This window comes from Chelonoidis abingdonii, chromosome 8 (genome assembly GCF_003597395.2).
Source record: "Chelonoidis abingdonii isolate Lonesome George chromosome 8, CheloAbing_2.0, whole genome shotgun sequence".
Classification (NCBI taxonomy): domain Eukaryota; kingdom Metazoa; phylum Chordata; order Testudines; family Testudinidae; genus Chelonoidis; species Chelonoidis abingdonii.
The window spans coordinates 46,846,552-46,872,931 of NC_133776.1; the positions used below are offsets into that span (position 1 = coordinate 46,846,552).

At 44.0% G+C, this 26,380-nt stretch overlaps 1 protein-coding gene across 2 annotated transcripts in view; it reads left to right on the plus strand.

Annotated features, from left to right (window-relative positions):
* Positions 1-26,380, plus strand: part of ARHGEF4 (Rho guanine nucleotide exchange factor 4) — a 329,119-nt gene that overhangs the window by 284,652 nt on the left and 18,087 nt on the right. For both annotated transcript variants that reach the window (XM_032764769.2, XM_075068572.1), the window contains one exon: positions 24,657-24,836. In XM_032764769.2, the coding sequence (XP_032620660.2) occupies positions 24,657-24,836 (180 nt within the window). The remainder of the gene's footprint in view (positions 1-24,656; positions 24,837-26,380) is intronic.

Sequence of the window (26,380 nt, forward strand, 5' to 3'; positions counted from 1 at the left end):
ATCACCAGGTTTGTTACATCATGAAATTCCATCATAAGCAGTGGTACGTAAGTGGAGCAACATTCTACCTGATAGCATTAAAGGCAAATGAATCTTGGGAAGGATTATAAAGGAAGCCATGGGACTGTTTTTTTACTGGCATAGAAAAAGCTCAGTAAAATGTCCAAGCCCTTAAAAAATCAACATACTCCCTCTTCATTTTGCAATTGCAAGCAGAGTGCAATGAGATGCAGGTTTCATAAGAGCAATGCATTTCCCTGTGATGTTATTGGAGCTGCCATGATCTTTTTCAGACCTGAATATTAATGGCTCGTGGAGTTTGATCTGATATTGGGAGAGCTTTGGTTGTGCTGTTGTCTGTGTCATATCATGTATGATGTTCTCTGTACTGGTTATTTACATGCTAATGTGTAATACATTGATTTTGTGCCAAAATCCTGCCACTTCAGCACATACAGAAATGAAATTGTATTTTGTAAGTTCTTTCTTTGTCTCTTTCATCATAACCATACCTAACACTTATACATAATCCCATGGATCACAGGGCTGAGATACTGCAAATCAGACCCCAGGGTGCTTTTCTGAGTACCATCCATGATCTAATGTCAGTGATCAAAATATACAAACGTTCCTTAAAGGACAGCATAGTGAATCCAGCCCTTGGAATTCCCACACATACATTGTTTTCTCAAGCTGTTTAAAAAACAAATCTGGATTTCAAAGAGATCTCCCCATTCTAGCTTTGTGATTATTCTGTGATCGTAATTTTTTTAAAAAAGTCATAACTTTACACAGGTATTATGGAAAAGGGATTGGTTTTAGGTAGGGGTGAATTATAGATACAGCCAAGCAAATCCTTCAAAATATTAAAGGTCCAGCGTTAAACTTTGTTCTCAGGTACACAAATCCCAGCTCCCAGTGAAATCACTGGCAGATGCCTTTGAATGTATGAGAGCAGAATTTGATCTTCATTTTTCACCAGGCTTAAGCAAGCTTTGATGTCTTTGGGAGCTGGCTCCTGCTCCTGAAGTCAATGCGAGTTTTGTCACTGACAGTAACGGGAGCAGTATTGGACCACAGGGTATCAGCACTGCTTACAAAAGGTTGGAAGTGTCGGCTATTAATACTTGTCCTACTCTATGTCTTGATAAGGTGCAGTACACCTCTGGCATTTTCGGACAAGAACCAAGGATATTTACGGTGACTTCCCCTGTAGAAATATAGCTATAAATAATATTAGTTAGAATTAGGGCTGCCAAGCGATTAATCACACAACTAAAAAAATTAATTGTAATTAATCACACGATTAATCACCCTGTTAAACAGCAATAGCATACCATATATTATAAATATTTTTGGATGTTTACTACATTTTCAAATATATTACTTTCAATTACAACACAGAATACAAAGTGTACTGTGCTCACTTTGTATTTTTATTACAAATATTTGCACTGTAAAGAACAAAAGAAATGTATTTTTCAATTTACCTCATACAAGTACTGTAGTGCAACCTCTCTATCATGAAAGTTGAACTTACAAATGTAGAATTATGTCCAAAAAAACTGCATTCAAAAATAAAACAATTTAAAACTTTAGAGCCTACAAGTCCACTCAGTCCTACTTCTTGGTCAGCTAATCACTCTGACAAACAAGGTTGGTTACAATTTGCAGGAGAAAATGCTGCCTGCTTCTTGTTTACAATGTCACTTGAAAGTGAGAACAGGTGGTCGCATGGCACTGTTGTAGCTGGCATTGCAAGATGTTTATGTGCCAGATGTGCTAAAGATTCACATGTCCCTTCATGCTTCAACCACCATTACAGAGGACATGCTTCTATGCCGATGATGGGTTCTGCTTGATCATGATCCAAACCAGTGCGAACTGACGCATGTTCATTTTCATCATTAGTCAGATGCCACCAGCAGAAGGTTCTTTTTCTTTTTTGGTGGTTTGGGTTCTGTAGTTTCCGCATCATTGTGTTGCTCTTTTAAGACTTCTAAAAGCATGCTCCACACCTTGTCCGTCTCAGATTTTGGAAGGCACTTCAGATTCTTAAATCTTGGGTCGAGTGCTGTAGCTTTTTTTTAGAATTCTCACATAGGTACCTTCTTTGTGTTTTGTCAAATCTGCTGTGAAAGTGTTCTTAAAATGAACGTGTGCTGGGTCGTCATACGAGACTGCTATAACATGAAATATATGCAGAATGCAGGCAAAACAGAGCTGGAGACATATAATTCTCCCCCCAAAGAGTACAGTCACAAATTTAATTGATGCATTTATTTTTTTTTAACGAACATCATCAGCATGGAAGCATGTCCTCTGGAATGGTGGCTGAAGCATGAAGGGGCATATGAATGTTTAGCATATCTGGCACGTAAATACCTTGCAACACCGCCTACAAAAGTGCCATGCGAACACCTGTTCTCACTTTCATTTGGGGTGACCAGATGTCCCGATTTTATAGAGATAGTCCCGATATTTGGGACTTTTTCTTATATAGGTACCTATTACCCCCTACCCTCGTCCCAATTTTTCATATTTGCTATCTGGTCACTCTACTTTCAGATGACATTGTAAATAAGAAGCAGATATCAGTATCTCCCATAAACATAAACAAACTTGTTTGTCTTAGTGATTGTCTGAACAAGAAGTAGAACTGAGTGGACTTGTAGGCTCTAAAGTTTTACACTGTTTTGTTTTTGAGTGCAGTTATGTAACCAAAAAAAATTTGCATTTGTAAGTTACACTTTCACGATAGATTTCACTTCAATACTTGTATGAGGTGAATTGAAAAATACTGTTTCTTTTGTTTATCGTTTTTACAGTGCATATATTTTATTCAAAAATAATAATATAAAGTGAGCACTGTTCACTTTGTATTCTGTGTTGTAATTGAAATCAATATTGAAAATGTAGAAAAACATCCAAAAATATGTAATAAATTTCAATTGGTATTCTATTGTTATAAGTGCGATTAATCACGATTAATTTTTTAATTGCGATTAATTTTTTTGAGTTAATCACATGAGTTAACTGTGATTAATTGACAGCCCTAGTCAGAATGCATCTATTGATCATCCAATCATTTGCCTTAATATACACAAACTGGTGCCTGGGCAGGGTAACACATGCATACACCCTGAAATATTGATTACAGTGTTTGAAGACCAAACACAATTCTCTTTGTTAAGGTAGATTCATGAAAACGAAAGAATTCTGTGCTGATCAGAAATTGGTCATGCTAGTCACATAGCCATTTGCCAGAGATCCACATGCTTTTTTTTTTTACTTTTTCAGCCAGTCAGCAGTTGCTGGAATTCAATTCTCATCACCCAGTTGCAGTCTGTTTTTATCCATTACACACTGCCCAATGATGTGCCAGAGTGGGGTCCCAGAAGCCCCCTTTTTAAAAAATCTACCACAAAATTGGTGGGAGGATTAAAATGGTTTCCCTGATTCTAAAGGACTCTGCCCTCCTCTAGATATTGCTCAGTTGTACCAACTTGAAATGATTTATTTCTGGGGGAATTCATAAAAATACTTCTATAGAGTAAGTGTAACACTGACAGTTGCCAGTCAGCAGTGGGCGAGATCAAACCTGGGACCTTCCTATCAAACCTGAGCCTCTACTGCATGAGCTAAAAGCCAACTGGCTATTAACTAAGGCTGATATCTGTCTGTCTCTTCCTCCTCCCCCGCCTGCCCACCCACTAGATGGGACAGAACACCACATTCAGGAGGTGTGTGGGCATAGATGCCGACTTCCCCGCTTTCCTCTGGGTGCTTGACTCTCCCCTTTGCCCCTGGCCCCACCCCCACTCCCACTCCAGCCTTCCATGCGGCCCTGCTCCTGCCCCGCTTCTTCTCACCCCCGCCCTGCCCCTATTCCAACCCCTTCCCCAAATCCCTGCCTCCTCCCTTGAGTGCACCACGTTCCCACTCCTCCCCCTCCCTTCCAGCACACCACCAAACACTTGTTTGGCGGCAGCTGGGGGGAAGTACTGGGAGGTAGGCGGAGGGGCTGGGAGGTGGTGCACTCGGGGTCGGGGGGAGGAGAAGGAGATGATGGAGTGGGGGAGAGGGGAGTTTGGCTGCCAGTGGGTGCAGAGCACTCACTAATTTTTTCCTGTGGGTGCTCCAGCCCCGAAGCACCAAGGAGTCGGCACCTATGTGTGTGGGTTACATAAGCCTTTGCTTGTGGAAGGAATCGGGTTGTAAAATATGTCAAAGAGAGAGAAAGAACCCACTTCCCCTCACTCTCTACCAAGGTCTTCATCCCACCGTGGTGTCCTTCAGATCTCATAAGCTGAATATTGAATGCAGGGAATATACTCATTATGCTTTTCAGGAAGTCAATATAAACTTGTATACCAGTTGCACCTAATGATTTGCCAAGTGATGTTGACCTTTTTCTTGGTTGTAAGAAAATGTTTCTTGAAAGGAAGGAATTCTCCAGTCAGGTACCCTTGTTTTTATATGGTGTTTGTCACAGGCTAAATACAGGGGGAAGTTTGTCCCTTGTTAACATATTAGTGACCTTCCTCTTCCACTCTTCTCCCATCCACTGCCACCACCAGTTTCATATCTGTCCCAGGACGCGGCTTTTGCCCTTTTCTGCTGGGCAACAGCAGCTGATGGCTTTGGGAGTAAGATGCATTCAAATACCTTTTGCATTAACTTTTGTGGCCCTTCAAAAGTGTTGCTGCCGCAGCCAATGAAGTGGATCCTGGGGAGCATATGAGACCTAAAATTGCTAGCTGCCATTGCTAGGTGGAAAATCTGCTTCTGGAGACAACCAAGATGAGTCTGGTTGGAAACATAATTCTGGCAGCTGGTGCCCCCAGGGCACTGATATACCTCACTGCTGACTGCCATGGCAGCTCCCTTGTTCTTGACATGCAGCAACTGCTGACACAAAGTTGCTGGACTGCTTCTGTCTTGAAAAGTGCTGGCTGCCATTAGTGGGCAATGGAGAGAGCCTGGCAGAGTTGTGGAAATAGGGTTGGGAGCAAGCTAAAGACAAATAAAGGGAAAGGCTTCTTGCAATGCAGGCTATTATCATCCATGTTTTTAAGCTAGTAGGAGAATTATTTAACACTTGACTCCATTGCATGCGTATATTCTTTGTGTGTAGTTTTATACTGAGATGTACAGTGTGTATATATGTGTGTACACGCACAATATATATACTGGATATAAAACTACTTTACAGCAATGTTAAGGTTGCAAATTTAAACACACAAAATCCAGGAGATGAAATAATGAAGGTTTTTACAGTGATTTTAACGTACCCAGTACTGAATATTGAGGCACACATTTAACAGCATAGCTAGTTATCCAAAATACCACACATGCACCCGTGTGCAGTTTAATGTTGCTATAAGAACTTTAACTTTGGCATGTCTTAACTGTTGATGTTTAAATCTGCAATCTTAGCACTGCATTAACTCAGCCTTTTACACTAAAATTCCTTGATAATGTTTTTAAAGGCAATAAAAAGAGAGAAAAACAAGTCAATGTTTTTTGTGTATGTGTCAGAAAAATTCTCCCATAAAGCCTGACTCTGCCCTCTGTAATCATCTTGGGCAGAGCCTTACGCCACAGATGGCCTCCCTAAAAGGATTGAGACTACATGTAAAGGTATCGTTCAATCTGAATAACAGTGGCAGCGTCCGTCTCCAACTATAGTTGCCTTACCTTTTCTAAAGTCATGAGGCGCTATAATTGTATGGGTGCATTTCCTTTTCTTTATCTCAATTTGGATCCTTTCTTAGAAGCAAATCCTCAGCTCAGCAAGGCTGCGATCCCAAGTGCTAGTGTGTTAAGGGGCACGTTTTTCAGTAAAGATGGCCGGGTTGTGGTTGTGAAATGTGTATAAAGGCTTTTCCTGCCTTCATCTGTATACTGCCTCTGATTGTTCTGTAATGTCAGTTAATCCACTTTCCTCTTTCTGTAATGATATCCTTGGAAGGCAAGCATTGCAGTACCCAGAAAAGGATTTCTGGGGAAAGCATTTTGGGGCTGAAAGCACAGTACTGAGAGTCAGGAGGCCTGCTGCCTACTCCTGGCTCTGACATAGATTCTGGGTGACTTTGGGAAAATTGCTTTAGCTCTGCCTCCGTTTCCCTCAGCAGTAAAATAGAGATAACAATACTTCTCTCTCACAGGGGAGTTGGGAGATGAAATGAATCACTGTTTGTAAAGCTCTCTCAGCTCTTAAGTGAAAGGAGCTAGGTACATGCTGTGTATTATTATTTAACAGCATGGATGGGAGTTGAAGGGGCCAGCAATCCTTATGTCAAAAAGGAAGTTATCACAAAGACAGGGCAACTCTGAAATCCGGGAGCAAAGTGCTAATTGGAAGTATATCTCCAGACTCCAGCAGGTCTGGGAATACAGGGTAGGGGTCAGAATCTGGGTCTTTTGCCCCTAATATTTCATGAGGAAATGATGGATTTTTTTATTTTTTTTTGGCATTTCCATCTCCTTATCTGGTTATTTGTAAGATGGCCATTTTCGTGGTATCTGTGCGTAGTTTTATGTTTGGGAGGGGAACACTTATATTTGTTTCTCTTGCTCCACCCCAGCTTTGCCTAGAGTCATATATACAGCCTCAAGCTGGGTACAGCTAATTATGCCATCACATCTGTTTCTGAAAGTGGGATTTCTTACCCTGGAAATCCTCACTTCTGGCCTATAGAAGTTAATCAACCTGTATTTAGAAACCGTGATTCATTTAAACCTGCCTCAAATCTCAGTTTAAGAAAAAACCTGGAAAGATGACATCAGGCCAAAGATTCCAGAGTCGTGTTGGGTGCGAACAGCATCGGCAACGCTGAAAAGACTGATGGGAAAGGAAGGTGATTTGGGATTTGAAGGCACAAAAGTTGGCATTCGGTTTTGTTTGTGTGATTGTTTTTTGCTAGTTGCACTTAATCGTCATCAAAGCTAAAGACCCAGCAGTGAGACTGTTCATTTTCTTCACTGCAGTAATGCAGATATTGGGCTTGGTTGTGCCTGTGGGCACAGCCCCGACTAGGGTGACCAGACAGTGAGTGTGAAAAATCAGGATCGGGGTGGGGGGTAATTGGAGCCTATATAAGAAAAAGACCCCAAAATCGGGACTATCCCTATAAAATCGGGACATCTGGTTACCCTAGCCCTGACTGAGGAACAGTGTTGAAGTGCAACGGGGAGCACCCAGTGAACAAGCTTCTGAGGCACTCCATTTGTGCTGGAGAGGGGGGAGTAATGCCTTGATGCACCTTTTGGGGTACAGTGCACTCTTCCACACCCCACAGCCAGCCAGCTTCTCTAGTGAGTACATGGGGGCACAGAGTCATGGCTCTCCTCACTCCCTACTCACTGTCTTCCTGGTTGCTCCCAGGGGAGAACATTCCAAGTGCACCTCTGTACTTACCCAATTGCAAGAAGAAGCGACCTGCATAGGCTGCACAGAGGTGTGTCTTTACTGTCTTCCCAGGGGTGAAAGTAGAAATAGGAACTTAACGGTGTGGGGCTGGGTTGGGGCCGGCTCTGGTCCCCAGAAGGGACAGGGCCTCCAGTGGAAGGGGCAAGGGTGGAGGGGTCAGAGCCAGCCCCAGCCCACTCTGTACCGGTAAGTGGCCTCCCCCACCCCCTCCCCCGCCGGGGTAGCAGCAGCAGCAGCTGGGGGCTCCAGCAGTGGTTTGAAGGGCCGGGGCCGTAGAGGCAGCTGAAGCCCTGGGCCCTTTAAATAGCCCCCAGAGCCCCACCGCTACTCCAGGGCTCTGGGGGCTATTTAAAGGGTCCAAGACTTCCCTGCTTCTACTATCCCAGCCCTTTAAATAGCCCTCGGAGCCCTGGGGTAGCAGCTGTGGAGCTCCGGCAGCTATTTAAAGGGCCCTGGGGCAGTAGAGGCAGCGGGAGCCCCGGCCCTTTAAATAACCATCGGACCCCACCGCTACTCCAGGGCTCCAGCAGCAGGGTTCTGGCGGCAATTTAAAGGGCCCGGGGTTTCAGCCACTGCTGGGAGCACGATGCCCTTTAAATTGCCCCCTGCGAAATCAGGCCGTACTGGGGTGTACTGGCTCTTGCCAGTACGCGGTACCAGGGCATACTGGCTTACTTTCACCTCTGTGTCTTCCACTCCCCTACACAGCGATATGGGACCAGGAGAAGCGGTCTAACTCCAATGCACCACAACATTTCACTGGCAGTGGCCTGTCCAATGAGAGAGCAGGGCCTGCTAAGCTCGTTTCTTTGCTTTAAATGTAGACAGTACAAAAGTTTGCTCCATTCCATTGCGGAGTACTGGACCTATGTCCAGGAGGGAGCTATTTGCTTGTGATCATGTTTTGGTTTGCATCTATTCTCCAACGCTAAACTCATTTCTGTAGGGTGACTTCTGATAAACATCTGCTGTCTGTGATTTATTCCTGGGCTCTAAGGCATGGAGCTGGCCAGATAAGAAATACGTTAAGTATTTAGAATGATACTATCAACTATTATTTGTAATTTATGCTTTTACTGTTGTGATTTTTAAAATGTCCCATTGCACAGATTAGATAAGATTAAAAAATGAGGAATGTTCATATTTATATTGCATATCTGGGCATGTTAACTAATGAGAAAGCTGCAAACTATGAAATAAAATGGCATTTCTCTTGTACCTATTGACTTATTCCTCTGCACAGATTTGTGCTGGGATTACTTCAGGCAGTCCAAAACAGCCATCACTTTCAGCATTATTTTAATACACAAAGTATCAGCTCCTCACCTGGTGTAAATTGGCCTAGCTCTGTTGAGTTTAAGGAGTTAAGCTGGTTTACACCAGTTGAGGATCTGGAACAAAGAACCTAGAAGAGAAGATTTTTCTCTCCCCCATGAGCCCCCCCAAAGAAGTTTCATAAGTGGATAAGTAAAAGCAGGGTTTGAAAATTACCATGAGGAATCTTGGTAAGAAAATGTAACTGAACATTTCAGTATATATTATATTTGTATTACAGTAACACCTAGAGGCCCCAATAGGAATCAGTGTCTCACTGTGCTAGGCACTGTACACATATATAGTAAGGTGCAGCCCCTGCCCCAAAGAGCTCACAGTCTAAACGGACAAGACAGACAAAGGGCGGAAAGGGAAGCAGACAGAGGGAGGGGAAGAGACTTTGCCCAAGGTCACACATCAGGTCCGTGTCAGAGTTGGGAATAGAATGGGGGTCCACTGGGTCTATCTGGTGCCCTAGCCACTAAACAACATTGCCTCTGATTGCCTTGCAAAGCCACTTATTGCAAGGCCCACGATTCATTTTGCAATCTCTTCCTTAGCTGCAGGTTTCAGTTAACAGATTCCCTCTCTTCCATGGAACACTTGTGTGTTTGGCTGGAGTAAGGAATAGTGTTACACAAGAGGAGGAGGAGGAGCTCAGCTGCCTTATTTTCCAGCACGGGGAGAGGCAATTCTCGATGTAGTCCTGAGTGGAGTGCAGGATATGGTCCAAGAGGTAACTATAACAGGACCACTTGGAAATAGTGACCATAATATAATAACATTTAACATTTCTGTGGTGGGAAGAACACCTCAACAGCCCAACACTGTGGGATTAACTTCAGAAAGGGGAACTATGCAAAAATGAGGGGGTTAGTTAAACAGAAATTATTTGATAAACTTAACAGTAACAAGTCAGCAGGACCAGATAGCATTCACCCTAGAGTTCTGAAAGAACTCAAATGTGAAATTGCGGAACTACTAACTATGGTTTGTAACCTATCCTTTAAATCGGCTTCTGTACCCAATGACTGGAAGATAGCTAATGTAACGCCAATATTTAAAAAGGGCTCTAGAGGTGATCCCGGCAATTACAGACCGGTAAGTCTAACGTCAGTACCGGGCAAATTAGTTGAAACAATTGTAAAGAATAAATTTGTCAGACACATAGAAGAATATAAATGTTGGGACAAAGTCAACATGCTTTCTGTAAAGGCGGGAATCATGTCTTACTAATCATTAGAGTTCTTTGAAGGGGTCAACAAACATGTGGAAAGGGGACATACTGTACTTAGATTTCCAGAAAGCCTTTGACAAGTCCCTCACCAAAGCTCTTACGTAAATTAAGTTGTCATGGATAAGAGAGAGATCCTTTCATGATTGAGAATGGCTCTCTCAAAAGACAGGGAACAAGGGGTTGGAATAAAATGGTAAATTTCAGAATGGAAGGGGATAACTAGTGGTGTCCTCAAAAGAGTCATATCCTGGACCAATCCTATTCGAGCTTTCATAATGATCGGAGAAAAGGGTAAAAAGTGAGGTGCAAAGTTGCAGATGATATAACAAACAGGACTCAGATCAAGTTTAAGCCAGCACAGACTGTGAAGGAACATTCAAAGAGTCTCACAAACTAAGTGATTGGGGCACACAATCACAATGATTTAATGTGGAATAAATGTAAGTAATGCACAATTGGGAAAATAACCCAACGTACATAATGCCATATAATGGGGCTAATTCTTCGCTACAACTAATTAGGCCATATGAGGAGAGATTAAAGAGGCTAAAACTTTTCAGCTTGGAAAAGAAGAGACTAAGGGGGGATATAATAGAGGTATATAAAATTATTTACTTGTGCCCATAATATAAGAACTAGGGGCTACCAAATGAAATTAATGGGCAGAAGGTTTAAAACAAATAAAAGAAGTTCTTCACACGGTGCACAGTCAACTTGTGGAACTCCTCGCCTGAGGAGGCTGTGAAGGCTAGGACTATAACAGTGTTTAAAAGAGAACTGGATAAACTCATGGTGGGGAGGGATAGCTCAGTGGCTTGAGCATTAGCTTACTAAACCCAGGGTTGTGAGTTCAATCCTTGAGGGGGCCATTTAGGGAACTGGGGTAAAAAACTGTCTGGGGATCAGTCCTGCTTTGAGCAGGGGGTTGGACTAGATGACCTCCTGAGATCCCATCCAACCCTGATATCCTGTGGAGGTTAAGTCCATTAATGGCTATTAGCCAGGATGGGTAAGGAATGGTGTCCCTAGCCTCTGTTTGTCAGAGGGTGGTGATGAACAGCAGGAGAAAGATCACTGGATCATTACCTGTTAGGTTCACTCCCTCTGGGGCACCTGGCATTGGCCACTGTTAGTAGACAGGATACTGGGCTGGATGGGCCTTTAGTCTGACCCAGTACAGCCATTCTTAGGTTCACAGACTGGAGGCAGCAATATGGATTATGGGCTAAGGGAATCCATTGGCTTTCTTGACCAAAATGACAATCAAAACCTCAGAGAAGTGAGGAAAATGGGAAATATTTAAATGGCATAAGCATGAGAGGATCCCAAAAGATCCCAACCAGCTGCTACTTCTATCTACCCACTACATGTACCATCAATAGGGTTTTTAAAAAACACCACCACATATTTACTCAGAGAAGCAGTTATGGAGAGAACTTGATTAGAACAAAGGAGCTCTTGTTAGAGTAAAAAAGGAAAAAGTGATTGACTACATTTTTACTCCTACAGAAACCAATCAGATAAGGAATAACTAACATTTGCCTAATGACGAACATGTGAAATGGCATCAGTTCTGATTCCACCCCACAGCCCTGTTAATATTGAGACTTTCTTAGGGCCACCTAAGAAAGGAAGAATGGACGAGAGCTAAGTGACCACTAGCATAATAAGATGAAAGCCTGAAGTGTATGTTTGTGTGTGAGAGAGAGAGCTACAGATAGAGACATTGCCACTGTAGCTAATTTTTTGGGTCACTGGACACTTGCAGTTGTTTTAACAGGAGAAGCCAAAGGAAGAGGCAGAGGCTAATTCTTGAATGGTTCTTTGGGGGCAGGGGAAATTGTTACTAAGTGCTAAATCCTGAAAATTCTGGGGCTCTTCCTATTAGGTGCTGAGTGTTCTCAGCTCCCATTAATTTGGGGTAGGATCTGGCACATGACTGTTGATCCAAGGGGGATGTTTTCACAGGCAATTGTAGCAATAAAAATCATTTTAGTGTGTTCCTTGCAGCGTGTTCCATTAAAATTAAATTACACACAAAGAAAAATGAGGGCTACTTTCTGGCATACTGCCTATCCCAGAACCAGAGATACACTGACCTTTTGCTGATTTGAAGTGGTTTGCAAACAGCACTGTTATATTTGCTTCTTGCAAATGTTTCCTCTTGCCTAATTTGTAAAACAAATTTAGATTAATTTGCCTCCAAGCTACAGCTGATTCTGTAAGTTACTGAGTCTCCTGGAGAAGGAATAAAGGTCTGGCTCAAAACTTAGAACATTGTGAGTCTTTCTGGTTCCCACGTCTTTCCACAGATGAAGAGATAGGGCTAGGTGTTTATGCCCAGGAATCCTGTGGCTGTGTATCTACCTATTTTTTTTCTTGTTTGGTGCAGGGGATTTCTGATCCATTAGGGGAGTAACTGGACTGCTCCCAGTGGAGATAAGGGCACTCTGAGCTTCTCAGCAGTCGCTGCTTTCCTAAAACTGAGTTGGCTTCTCCTGAGTTGTCAATGTGGCCTCCAGCCACAAGGGGCAGCAGTTCTCATAGACTCATAGACTCATAGGTCAGAAGGGACCAATATGATCATCTAGTCTGACCTCCTGCACCAGGCAGGCCACAAAACCCTACCCATACACATTTATAACAACCCCGAACCCATGACTGAGTTATTGAAATCCTCAAGCTGCAGGGAATCCACCAGTTGTATGGAGGAGCCAGATAAGATGCAGGTTACTGGCCCACAGCTAAAGGAAACCTGATCTCCCCACACCTCAAAAATGGCAGCAATATCTTGAAGGGGGAGAAGAAAGCAACAAAGGTACAAAGGAGGAACCTCAAAATTTGGCAGCAGCCCACTTTAGGGACAGGAGATTAAGGGGAAGTTTGAACTCCAACAAAAAGACAGAGGGACAGGTGGTATCATAGAGGATAATAAAGGGGGCACTGATGGGAGAGGCTCAAAGATAAATTCAGATCCTGGAAGAAAGAAGGAAGAGGGAGATGGGAAGGACCATGGTGAGAGACTAGAATACAGAACACAGCAGCATGTATATGTAGTATAATCATAGACACAACATTAAAATTAAGACAATAACTAGCATTCCCAATTGGGTCCTTGAGTAAAGATAAAATTAAAAGTTGCAACAATTTTGCCAGTCACAATTAAATAATTAGAGATGGGCTGAGGAGGTGATGTTTGGATCTGGATTTCTTCCTGTTAGGTATAGGTTAGGTTTCACAGGGTGGATTTGAAGCCAGACGTAAGGTAAGGTTCAAGTCTGAAGATGCCAAAAATCTTTCAAGCTGCTGTTGTGCAATTAGCTACTCTTGTGAGATTTTCTCTGTTTGGGGTTCAAATTTTTTGAGATCAACCAACATTTTAGCTGTATCCAAACTAGAAGTGGAAAATAGTTTCCTTATGGTTTGGGGTCTGACCCACAATCAAGACCACAGTGGAAAGTTCACAGTTAATATTGTAATGCACTGACAAGTTCCTGTGTGTTGCTTCCCTTTACTGGAGAGAATCATAACTGGTCAACTGTATGCCATTGGCCCTACACTTAGAACAACTACTTGAGGTTCTACTTGTCTTCAGCTCAAGGGGCATGGCATGGTCTCATGTTAAATTTTAGAGTGGCTGTGGTGTGCAGCAAAATGTCAAAGCTTGAGAAGTTCAAAGAGATCTAAGGGAGTAAGGTGTCCACTTGCCATTCAAAGTCAATATGAGTTTGGCATCTCGGACACTTTGAAAATCCCAGGCAAAGTTTTTAGCAGCTGGTGCCTGTTGCTTGTTCACCAACTGTATGTCTGGAGAGGCCTGGGGAGGGGTGCAGGTTAGCCAAAATTTGAAGCATCTTAAACCACTTAAAGGCCTTAGACTGGTATAAGCTGCTTAAGTCACTTTAAGGCTTTAGATTGGCTTAAACTTAAGCTGATTTAAGGCATTAGAGCAACTCTGTGGGCTTAAGATGGTGTGGTCCTTTAATCAATCACTTAACTGCCAAAGGCCTTTTAAACATTTTTGAAAGACACTATATTTCCTTAGTTTTATACACATGCATACTTGTACTGTGCATTCATAGACAGGAGAATGTTCTCACTCTGCATGCTCCACAGAGGGCATTTTCAACCCTCATAACTACTAAATGATAAACCACACTGTAGAGCGGCGCGGCCACGGTTTGTTCCTCAGCGGGGCTATGGGGTATCCCACTGTCTCGCCCTAGTTTGTCAGCCAGCGGCCCTGCTATCCTAGGAACTAAGGCACACTTGGTTAGGGGGGTTCAGACCCCGGGCGGGGTTGAGTCAATAGTCCGAAACCGGCTCAGGCCCTAGGTCATGGCGGAACAGCGGACACTGAGTCCGAATCCTCAGACCCTCAGGCAGGGCTGAGCAGTAATAGTCTTAAGCCCAGCCCTAGGTCAGGGTGGGGCAACAAATACTGAGTCAGAATGCTCCAGCCCTCAGGCAGGGCCGATCAGCAATCATAGGCTTCGGCCTCCTCAGGGCAGGGGAAGGGGGAGTCTGCCCCCCCGGATTGGGGTGGCGGGGGGGATGCAGGCCCTCCCACTCCACTGCGTCCCAGCCCGGGGCCCTAGCAGCAGCAGAGAATCGCTGCTGTCAGTGGGGATCCTGGCCACAACACACTGACATTGGCTCTGGCAGTGTTGCAGCCAGACTGGGGTCAGCTGCCCCCGGGCTACTTCCGCACTCCCCCTTGTAAGGTATCTGAGTTGGCGTAGCATCACCGGTGGTCTTGAACTCCATCGGCTCCTCCGGGTAAGTAGCCGACAGTAGGCTCAGCGGCTCCTCGGGAAAGCGGGCAAGAGGCAGGCTTGGCTCTTCCTCAGGGTAGCTGGAGCGGGGTGGTCCCAGCCAGTCTTCCTCGGGGTAGCTGGAGCGGGGTGGTCCTGGTCAGTCCTCCTCAGGGTAGCATGCGCGAGGCAGGCTCGGCTCTTCCTCAGGGTAGCTGGAGCGCGGTGGTCCTGGCCAGTCCTCCTCAGGGTAGCTGGTGCAGGGCAGGCTCGACCAGTCTTCTTCGGGATAGCGTGTGCGGGGCAGGCTCGACCAGTCCTCCTCGGGGTAGCGAGTGCGGGGCAGGCTCGGCTGGCTAGATGTGAGCTCCGGCTGGCAGCGGCCGCAGACATCTGGCCCCTGCAGTGGCTGGGCCACCACTGAGCTCTGCAGGCAAGCTTTTATACTTCCGTGTCTGCGCCGTGACCTCTGAGGGGCGGGCGCAGGACCCAGTGGCTCCGCCCACGGTGGTGGTAGGGGAGGTTTGTCCCTCAGCAGGGCTGTGGGGTATCCCACCACCTCGTTGCACACACATTTTCCAGCCTAGCAAAGGTTCTGCTATTTCTCACTGAGGAGCCTACACATCGAGTCTGAATGTTCAGAGTTTGGCCATTTGTGAGTAAAACAGTGGTCAGAATGGGAAATAGAAAATTGCTTTGGTTTTCTTTTTACTATCTTCTCATTCAAAAACAGTTGAAGAAAATTAGTTCACAATTACCAGAAAAAAATATGGCTTGAGGCTGGGAAAAAAGTATGGAAAATTTCATGTTCAAAGAATAATCTTCTGGAAACTTGAGTGAATGATAACAAGGGCTTCTGGAAACCATTTTACAACCTCAATTAGAGTGGTAACTACCAGCAACTTCTGTAATAAATTAACATTTTGTTACCTGGCAGGAACTGTCTTTTTTACAGAATGATGATAAGCTTCAGAAGAATTCAGTGGTATTTTACCTTCTGTGGTTTCCTTTACCTAAAACTGAGGATATTAGCTCTAGAAAATTAGCAGACTCTGTTACTATACAGCACGATAAAAACAGGAAACTCCCATATCTCGTCCAGGAGTGAATGGGATGTCCGTGGGAGAAAGCATTACCAAATTTGTTTCTGGTTGATGAAAGTGATCGGTCATGAAATGTCAGAGGGGGAAATTATGGGAAATCTGTCCTTGGAATGGGTGTTGAAGAGAAGACTTCCCCCAAAAGGTGCATGTATATGCTGTGTAATGGATCCCTAACATGCAAAGCATTGCAAGCGATGCCTGGATTGTAGTTCTTTCCTATAACCTCTCCCCCCAACACACACACACAGCTTAAAATAAAGGAGAGCACCGCTCTGCTAAAAACAAGGATAGCGTCCCTCTTTCCCCGGGCTTGGGTAACCTGTTTCTCTACAGCTTCCCCTCCTCCTTGTGTGACGCAGTGGGCGCTCCCCCTCCTGTTTCAATCTACTTTAATCACCTAACACTGCATATTCCTTGAGAGGGAAATTACGCCGGGGAGCAGGAAGAATTGGAAGCAGGATTCAGTTGATAAAGAATTAAAGAATAGGAATATAGTTAATGACAATCAATATGCTTTTATGGAAAATAGATTGTCAAATAAATCTGATTCTATTCTTTGGTGAGATTACAAGTTTGGTTGATAAACATAATTAGTAGATGTAATAGACTTTTGTAAGGAATTTGACTTTGTAGCGTCTGACATTCTGATTTTAAAAACTGGCACTATATAATAGAGCCCATGCTAAATAGATTAAGGACTGGCTAACGGACAGATCTCAAAAAGTAGTCATCAGTGGGAAATGATTGCATGGAGGTGTTTCTAGTGGGGGTCCACATGGATCAGGTCTGGGCCCAACACTATTCAACACTTTCATCAAAGGTCTGGAATCAAATGTAAAATCACTGCTGATAAAATCTGCAGATGACACAAAGATTGGTGGAGTGGTAAATAATGATGAGGACAGGTCAGTCATGCAGAGTAATCTGGATCACTTGGTAAGCCTGGCCCACTCAAACAAACTGTGTTTTAATACACCTCTACCTCGATATAATGCTGTCCTTGGGAGCCAACAAATTTTACCGCATTATAGCAGCCCCTCCCCCTCCCCCGGAGCACTGCTTTACCACGTTATATCCAAATTCGTGTTATATCAGATGGCGTTATATCGAGGTAGTGGTGTACAGCCAAATGCAAGGCCATACATTTAGGAATTAAAAATGCAGGGCCACGTCTACATGGGGGCTGTATCCTATAAAGCAGTGACTCTGAAAGGGATTTAGGGGTCATAGTATCTTAGGGTGATCACATGCCTGGTTTTATAGGGAAAGTCCCAATATTTGGGGCTTTTTCTTATATAGGCACCTATTATTATCCCACACCCCCGCCCTGATTTTTCACACTTGCTGTCTGGTCACTCTATTTAGTAGATGAGCAACTCAATGTGAGCTTCCAGAGCGATGCTGTAGCAGAAAGGGCTAATGTGGTCCTTGGATGTATAAAAAGGAGTAGGGAGATGATATGTCATTAGTAAGGCTAACACTGGAATACTGTGTCTGGTGTCCATTTTTTAAAAAGTATTTGAAAAACTGGAGAGGGTACAGAAAAAGCCACAAAAACAATTGCAGGTGTGGAGAAAATGCCTTTCAGTGAGACACTGAAGGAGCTCAGTTTGTTTAGTTTATCAGACAGAAGATTGAGAGGTGACTTGATTACTCTGTATAAGTAAGTACCTTCATGGGGAGAAAATCCCAGATACCAAAGGGCTCTTTAATCCAGCAGCGAAAGGCAGAACAAGAACCGATGGCTGGAAGCTGGAGCACAATTCAAATGAGAAATTAGGCACAATATTTTGACAATTGTGGTGCTGAACCACTCAAACAAACTACTGAGGGAAGTGGTGGAGTCTCCATCTGTGGATGTCTTCAAATCAAGGCTGGATTCCTTTCTGAAAGGTATGCTTTAGCCAAATACAAGTTATTGGGCCAATACAGGGGACACTGGTGAAATGTAGTGCCTTGTGATATACAGGAGATGAGACTAGATGAGCTTTCAGGCCTTACACGCTATGAATAAATGACCATCTAGGAGTTCTCTTCTTAGTAACAAAAGGGGAAGATGATTTCTTAAAGCTCCTGGGTAGGGGAATGTTAATTGCCTAGGCCTGTCTCATGCCAGAGGGCTGGTTCTGTTTTGTAACTGTTGTTTTTCTGAAAACCAGCTTGCACATTCTTTGTTGACCTTTTTCTCATCTCCTCTTTCCTTCCACGAATGCAGAGAGTTGGAGGGCGGGATGAGGGGGTTGGAAGCATTGAAGTATAGGAGAAATTTTGAAGGCGGGGCAAGATTGGCTAGATTACACCTGTACATTTAAAAGAATCTATAGAGTGAGTACACTGTGCTTCTGGGCATGATGAGAAATAACATGCTATATAAAACTCCCGTGCTGCACTTTCCATAGCGGGAAGGTGAGTACCTCCATAGGGGAAGGATTGACAGAGTGAAGCAACTGGAGCAGTCTGTGGGTTTTGCCTTTTGGGGGGGCTTGCTGACTTGCAGACTGGTGGGACTGAAGGGCTTTAAATGTTTGGTGTCTTGATCCAGTTCTCTTTTTCTGTTTCTAATACACGTGTTTGGAGAGATCCAAAGAAATATCCAGAAAAATAAAAGCAACACTTCTCACATGTAGTTAGTTATATCTACTCTTGATTGGAAGGCATCTGTTCTAGGGTCACAGAGCAGAAAATGTGGTTCTTGTGCTTTATCCTCTCTCTCTCAACTGGAGGCTGAGATCCCCTGTGCCTGACTGATAGCCGATGCACCTGCTTTTCCAGCTTTTAGTGCTCAGCATAAGCAATAGAAGGTTATTACAGTTTTATTTAAGTAGAACTAAACAGCTGACAGGTATATATTTCCTAAAGCAGCCTCCCTCCCTGGTTTCATAGGGTTTCTACACAGTTCACAGATCTTTTATCTCTATTAATGTTGCCTGGAGCTTCTGCTAGAACAAGCCTGGGACATATGAGGCAATTACGCTGAGGTATACAGCCTTAGATCAACATGAGCTGAACAGTCAAAATACAAACATGCGTATAGATGCAGTCCTTGGCAACCTCAATTTCTTTGCATACATATAATTGGCTTAATTTCAGTGTAACTATGTGGATTTGCAGTGGACCCCTGGCTGTTTTTTGCCCTTCTAGGTCATATTTGTTCTGCCCTTGAACAGACAGTGCTTGAGAGCCTAATGCAGCAGTCTCCTTATTGTTCACTTTTGTGACATACCGAGTGACATACACAGTGCTTCTTTGGTGAACTGTAAATGAGCAGCAAACAAATTACAGCCAATTGTAGCTATGTGAACAGTTAAAAACAGCTGCAAAGAATAAAAATGCTAATGTAATATTAGAGCACCTGCAGTACAGTCAATATTCAATATCAGTGATTTACTGATAATATTGCTTTTGGTGTGCTGATGTATCCTTGCACATTCAATCCTGGTGTAAATAAAGAGAACTCCCTCATTTCTGCTCATTTACAGAGTTGCAAACAAAACTGATTGAGAACAGGTCTGGAGAAGGCAAGGTTTACATTCTGTTTTCTACCATTTCCCTTCTGGAAACTCTGGTTCACAAGTTGCTTAGGTTTAAGGTGTGCAGGCAGCAAATGTGAAAAATCAGAACACTTTTTTGTGGGGGGAGGAGAGGTTAATAGTTGTTTGTATAAGACAAAGCCCCTAATAGTGGGACGTTTGGTCACCTTACTTAGGTCACAAGAATAAGTTTAGCTGTAGGAAATGCAGGCCTTTAAGAAAAGATCTGGAGTGGTCCAAATGAAAACCTGCTGGTCACAACAAAAGAATGGACAAGTTATACATTGTTTTGTATGGAAACTGACCTTTGTTTCTCAGTGACTATGGTAAATAAGAAGAGCAGGGCATGTGCTCTGGTAACTGTAAGCCTTTTCGATCATAGGGGTTGCTATGCTGGAAGTGATCAATACTCCATCTAGAGTGATGCTTCTGTGGAAGGCAAGAAGCACTTGTAATGTACCTGTCTAACTGTGCAGTGTTCTTGGACATCTTGCAGAAAACCCTTCTCCTCCTATTGTGCTTCCTCTTGATTAGCAAAAGGAGAGTCTTAACCATCCCATTCTTACCCCAGCCATAACACATCTCTGCCAGAACAAGCTGTGTTGAATTCTACAATGTCCATTGTGGTTCAGCGCTATATCTGGAACAGCTGCACTTACCAAGTCAGAGAAACTATGTGAAATAACATCAATAGTTTAACAATATTTACGGCAGTGACATCATGACCGATGTTGAGTAGTGTCACAGTCTGCTCTTAAATGATCTATCTGAGAGAAGGGTCTGTTAAAACGAGGAGTCATTTAATCATTTCATGAGAGTCCAACAAAATAAAATTTAAAAAAAAGCTGCAGATCAAAGACATGATGCACTAATGGGCAGTGCATGATGTGCTGGTAATAATCAATGAACTATTGAATTTTTCAGTACCTGTCACCTCCCAAAAGCCAAATAGATCCCTGAGTTAAAGTGGCGTTGAATCAGGGAGCTGTAGCCTTCAGTTAAAGTGGTGTTTCAAATATTGCAGGACTAAATTGGGTGAGAAAGTCCAGAGCCTAAATTGAACATTTTTCTCCTCACTCTTCTGCCTTAATCTCCACTCAGTGCTCCCGTATTATAGAAATGGTGTTAACTGTGGATGAAACAATAGTTGGTCTATAATCCCCACCACCATTCTTGAGTAACTACTATGAGTCCCAAACATCTTTGGCATGGCTTTATCTGCCTACTCCTGGGTATTTGGTAGTTCAGCTGTGACTCTGTAGCTACATATACAACCACCCTTATAGCTACATTCCTGATTGTAGAAGACTTTGGGTGTTAATACTAGATGCTGCATTAAACTAAAGGATAGCCAAGCCATCCACCTGTGCCGAAGCCTGACATTTTCAAAGCTGAATAAGAATTTTACTGACATGGCTCCCATCAATTTCAATAGGAATTGTCTGTGTAAAATCCCCCAGTGAGCTGTCAACAGCTTAGCCCGGGATCATTGCTAATGTTGGGTCTGATTGGCCATACTGTCTTCCTTATGAAGATAGGCAGTTCTGACTGCCTGGCGCTTATAGTGTTAATTTTTTCATGTCTGCTGAATCTTGCTTGTGTTGCAGCAGCAATTTTGTAAAGAAGCATCAAATACCTGTGTGGTGTGGCCCCATTCATAGAGTGTGTGATCTAAATGACTCTGGTACTTGATTTGACACTCAGAGCAGGGGATTTAAGGCCATAGTAGAGTTATTTTATTTTATGAGCTCTTCATAACTTGTATCTTGAGAGGCCCTTTGAATTCTGTTCTTTTCAAGGATTTCTTAATTAGTCTACTCCATAGCTATATGACAGTGGATAAAATGAGTCATGCCTGAAGGGAAAGGAGAAATTTCAGCAGTAGGCTTCTATTTCCCTTTGCTATGTGAACCATGAGTAAACAGTGTAGTAAATGGCCCTAACAGCATTATTGATTAATTATCAAGCTTAAACTTAAACACCCACACACACAGAGCTTAATAGGACAAGCTGTATACCATGCATTTAGAAGTGTGAAAAGATCTCTGTACTGCTGCACTAGCTATGGTAGCATTTGGTTTTCTGGGTCACTCACTACCACTATTTGATCCTTGCTTTTCTTGCATAGAAAATGGTCCCATACTAACACCAGTTGTATGATCCTAACTCAGTGTAGGTGGAAAGTAGTGAGGTCCAGTAGATAAGACACAGGACTGGGATTTGAGTCCTGGATTCTATTCCAGCGGGTATTCACCCACGAAAGCTCACGCTCCAAAACGTCTGTTAGTCTATAAGGTGCCACAGGATTCTCTGCTGCTTTTATTCCAGCTCTGTCATTCATAGAGTGTATGACCTTAGGCACATCTCTTTAACTTCTCTGTAACTCTTTTTTTCCATCTTTAAACTGGGGACAATGATGCTTGTCCACCTTTATGAGCCCCTTTGAGGTACGCAGATGAGAAGTGCTCTATTCATGCTAAGCATTATTATAATGCACTCCCAATAGCTGGAGTGCTGAAAAGAGCTCAGGCACGACTGAAACTTTTCGGACCATTTTAGTTGTTATATTAATTCTGAGGATGGTCAGAAAAACAACAATTCCATTTCATGAAATATGTCACAGTTTGGAATTTGTGAGAGAGCAGAACAAAATTGAGATATTTCAAAACATGTTGTGAAAAAACTACAGGGAGCCATCCTCTCACCCCAAAATAGCCTAGTGGTTAGGGCACTCCCCTGGGATAGGAGATACCCAGGTTAGAGTATCCACCCTGCCGTATTCAGAGCTGGGACTTGTCCCTACGTCTCCCACCACCCAGGTGAGTGCCCAAACTAATGGGCTATTGGCTATTCCAGGATACTTTCTCTCTCTCCATCACCTGGACCTGAGAAATCTTCCTTGCAACATTTTGGCAAAACAGCTACATTGCCACAAAACATTTTGATTTCAATAAAAATGCACTTTCCATCCAAAATAATTTTGTTTTTAAAAAAATGCAACCAGCTCTACTGCCTCCTGTAGCATGCACAAGATCCCCTGCCTTTTCTGTCCATGTACTATTTGTGTTTGTACCAAACCAAAAAAAATAGTAACACAGGATGTGATCAACTGTGCCTGGAAAAATATAATCAACCTCAGATGCATATCGTGTCCAATGCTGGGCTATACAGCACAGTGGATAGATACAGAGAGAATATTTTGGAAGAGGTTATTAACATGACTGAAGACAGCGTATTGGGTATAATAAATAACTTTGTCATTGAACCATATGTAACGCCAACAGACCCTGGTTTGCGGCAGGCGGGATTGAACCGGGAACCTCTGGAGCTTAGTGCGTGAACCTCTACCACATGAGTTAAAAGCAAACCGGCTGTTAGCTAGGGCTGTAGAGCAGACTCATTAATTGTTCTCCCTCTAAGTGGTTTCAGTGCCACTAGATGTGACAGAACACCACACCCAGAAGGTGTGTGGGTTACACATACACACAAGTTTTCTCCTTTCCTATCCTCCTCAGGCACTATTCATGCCACCCGCCTTCCAGAGGCTAGCATTGCACAATGGGGTTACAGAAAATTAGGATTCACATGCCCCTCTACATTGGATTAGACTGTCTGGGGTCACTTCCCTAACCAAATCATAATGGGAAGAGTCCAGTGTTTTCTTTGACCTCTCAGAAAGGGAGCCCCCAAAGGTTCGCAGAATTGCATCGATGTCTAGGCCGTTATTCTTAGTCATGTCCCTGATGAAAGCTCATAAATGTTGTTCTCTGGAGGTTAAGGTTAATGGGAAAGTCTCTGACCCAACAAATCAGGGTGGACTTGTAGAGAAAAGACAGCTGAACATTCCCTTGGTAGTGACTATCACAGTGCAGGATACAAAGATTTCCCTTATGGTCACTTGCTTTTACCTCCTCGTGCATTTTTTAAAAATGACCTTTTAGGGTTGAAGTTTTCCAGACTTCCTCTCAGCCTGAGCATGGCTTTTACTTGGAATGTTTGAAGTGAACCTCCTCTGATGTTTCTGAATTGTGAGTGGGTGCAGGGAAGGGCTGTTGTCCCCATGGTTATAAGGACTTGCTGCTCTATTTTATCACACAGATCACTGAAAAATGACTCAACCATGGCATGTAAATAGTCCTCAGTGAGGAGTATGTCCAAGACTAAAAAATTTAAAAAAATGGTTTGGAAAGTAATAAATTTGCAATGATTGGAAAATTACATACTAAATACACACAGTAGACTCATTCCTTGAATGCAAGTGATTGTTCGCCTGTGTGCATTTTTTCCAAAGTAAGCACTTTTCGATATATGTTAATGACCAGTTGACCCTCAGCTTAAGCGTTTGTTTTCCTTTGAGGACTTACTTAAAGAGGCTTAAGTGCTAATTTTAACCACCCTAAAAACAGCATAAAATCTTAGGTCACTGTGGGGTACTTTCTGTTCTGAAAAGTGGCTCTGTAAAAATGCTACTATTGGGTTCCATTTTTGTATCTCAAGGGCTTCTGTAGCAAATATGACCTGGTGCCACAAATGTGCTCTGAGATCTAAAGTGCATGCTCTGTTCTTTCAGGCTAATGCATAATCACCGCTAACAACAGCTCTCTGACCAAAATCTGCCTCAGTTATCCTGCACCTCTCACTGTCTCAAACTGGGGTGGATCAGATGCAATAGAGAGCACAGTTTGGCTGTGCAGTTGGCACTTAGTAATTCTGTTGGTGAAGCATGAGCCAGAGTGGACTTGGCTTCTTGTCACTTTGCCACGTCTGAAGGGCTCTAAAGCAATAAAATCTGATTTGGGGCCTAGTCATCAAAGATGACTCTGAATACAAAGAGGGTGCAGGGCAGGTCATTTCAGTAAGGAGGTGCCATTTGAAATAGTCACTATTCAGCCCTATGAACTGCACTAAGAAATGACTGTGCTTTAAATTCTTATGTTACTGGAAGGATTTGAAGGTTCTTATTCACACTAGAATAAGAACCAGATTAAGGCTTTAAACTGGGCCCATACTGGGACAGGGAGGGGCCCCTGGAAACCAGGAGTTCACACAACAGTGGCAGCCTTCAAAAGCTTGCAACATGCTGTCTTCTGCTGGACAGTGTGTGTGTGTGTGTGTGTGCAGGGAAGGCAGCATGGTTCTGTCCTCCTCCTGTTCACAGTGGGGTGACTTGTGCCATTTGTGGCAGTGATCTGGAACAAGGCCTGTGCTCGGAGAGTGCTAGTTGAGTGAAATTGTTCTGTTGGAGGTAACTGGTTGCCAATGTTTTACTTGCTCTGTTCCCAGCTCATCAGCGATGGCAGCGTGGTGTACGCAGAAGCCCTCTGGGATCACGTCACTATGGATGACCAAGAGCTGGGATTCAAGGCCGGCGATGTCATCGAAGTGATGGATGCTACCAACAAGGAGTGGTGGTGGGGGAGGATCCTGGACAGCGAAGGCTGGTTTCCAGCCAGCTTTGTACGGGTAAGGACCTAAACACTGTTTTTAACCCTAGTTCGTTAACACCAGCTCCCTGATAGGAGTGCCCCAAGCACTTCCATGGTTGGAGGTGATTTGGTGTAGAATGCGCTGGTGATCAGAGCCACATATGTTGTTGTTTCTCTTTAGTAATGCTGTGCTGTTACCAACCCTTCCGGTTTCGCCGGGAGTCTCCCGGAATCGAGCTCTGTCTCCCGGAGGCTACTGAAGCCAAACTGGGAGATTTTAGGCCACAAAAAGTCCAGCAGCACAGCGGGGCTAAAGCAGGCTGCCCCACTCCCTGAAATGGCCAACATATCCTGATGGGTGGGGGTAAGGAGTCTCCACACGCTGCCCCTGCCCCGAGCACCGATTCCGCAGCTCTCGCTGGCTGGGAACTGCGGCCAATGGGAGCTGCAGGGGCGGTGCCTGCACCCCTCACCTCTCCCACAGCCCAAACCGCTGCCTAGCCCTGAGCTAGCACCCCATACTCCCTCCAACACTCTGAACCCCCTCCCACACCCCAGTCCCCTGGCTTAGCTCTGAGCCCTCTCCCACATCCAAACTCCCTCCCAGAGCTTGCACCTCACACCCCCTCCTGCACCCCAACCCTCTGCCCCAGGCTCAGCCCTGAGCCCCCTTCCACACGCCAAACCCCTTGGCCCCAGACCAGAACCCACACCCCCTCCTTCACCCCAACCCCCTGCCCCACTGAAAGTGAATGAGGGTGGGGAAGAACGAGCGATGGAGGTGGAGAGAGTGGGGTGGAGCAGGAGCGGGGTCTCAGGGAAGGGGCGAGACGAGGGTATTTGGGTTTGTGTGATTAGACAGTTGGCAACCCTGTCCTGTCCTGAACTGATGCCTCAGTGGATCTCTCCATTTGTCATGGTAGGGCCAAATCCCCAGCGACTGTAAAGCATCATAATTGAATTGAAATCAATGGAGCCATGCCAAGCCTACACCAACTGAGGATCTGGCCCTACAAGCCCCATTTGTTCGATGTGACAGACTTGGTGGACAAAATGTGAGCTCCAGAAGTGTAGTCTGTGGTTTGGATCGTGCAGAAATGGGATTCCTTACTGCTGGTTTGCTAGGACAGCCGAGTTCTTCTTACTTATGGGGGAGAACAAGAGCCCAGGCAGATTCAGTGCAAAGGCCACATATTTTCCTTCCCTTTCCAGGTAAGAGGGAATTTTCATTCCGTTGTGTGAGCTGCAGTTCTCAGTATGGAATCCCAGCTCTGCATCACTGCTTCAGCACGACTACATTAACTGAGAATTGATATGGGGAAATCCAGAGCTGTCAGGATACCTGGATTCTCAGTTATTTGTCCTCACACAAATTACCTGATACAAATTATGTATTTATGCCTATAGCAAAAGTCCTAGTCGGGATTCTGACTGATTGGGACATAAAAGTTTTGAAATCTTTTGCTAGGGCTGTGCAGGAGGCAAAGAAGAGGTTCCTTGTCTCCTCCTTAGCACCGTTAGTCCCTAGCCGAAGACCTGTTCCAGATGATAAAAAGTTGTAGTTTGTAAATAAGATCACTT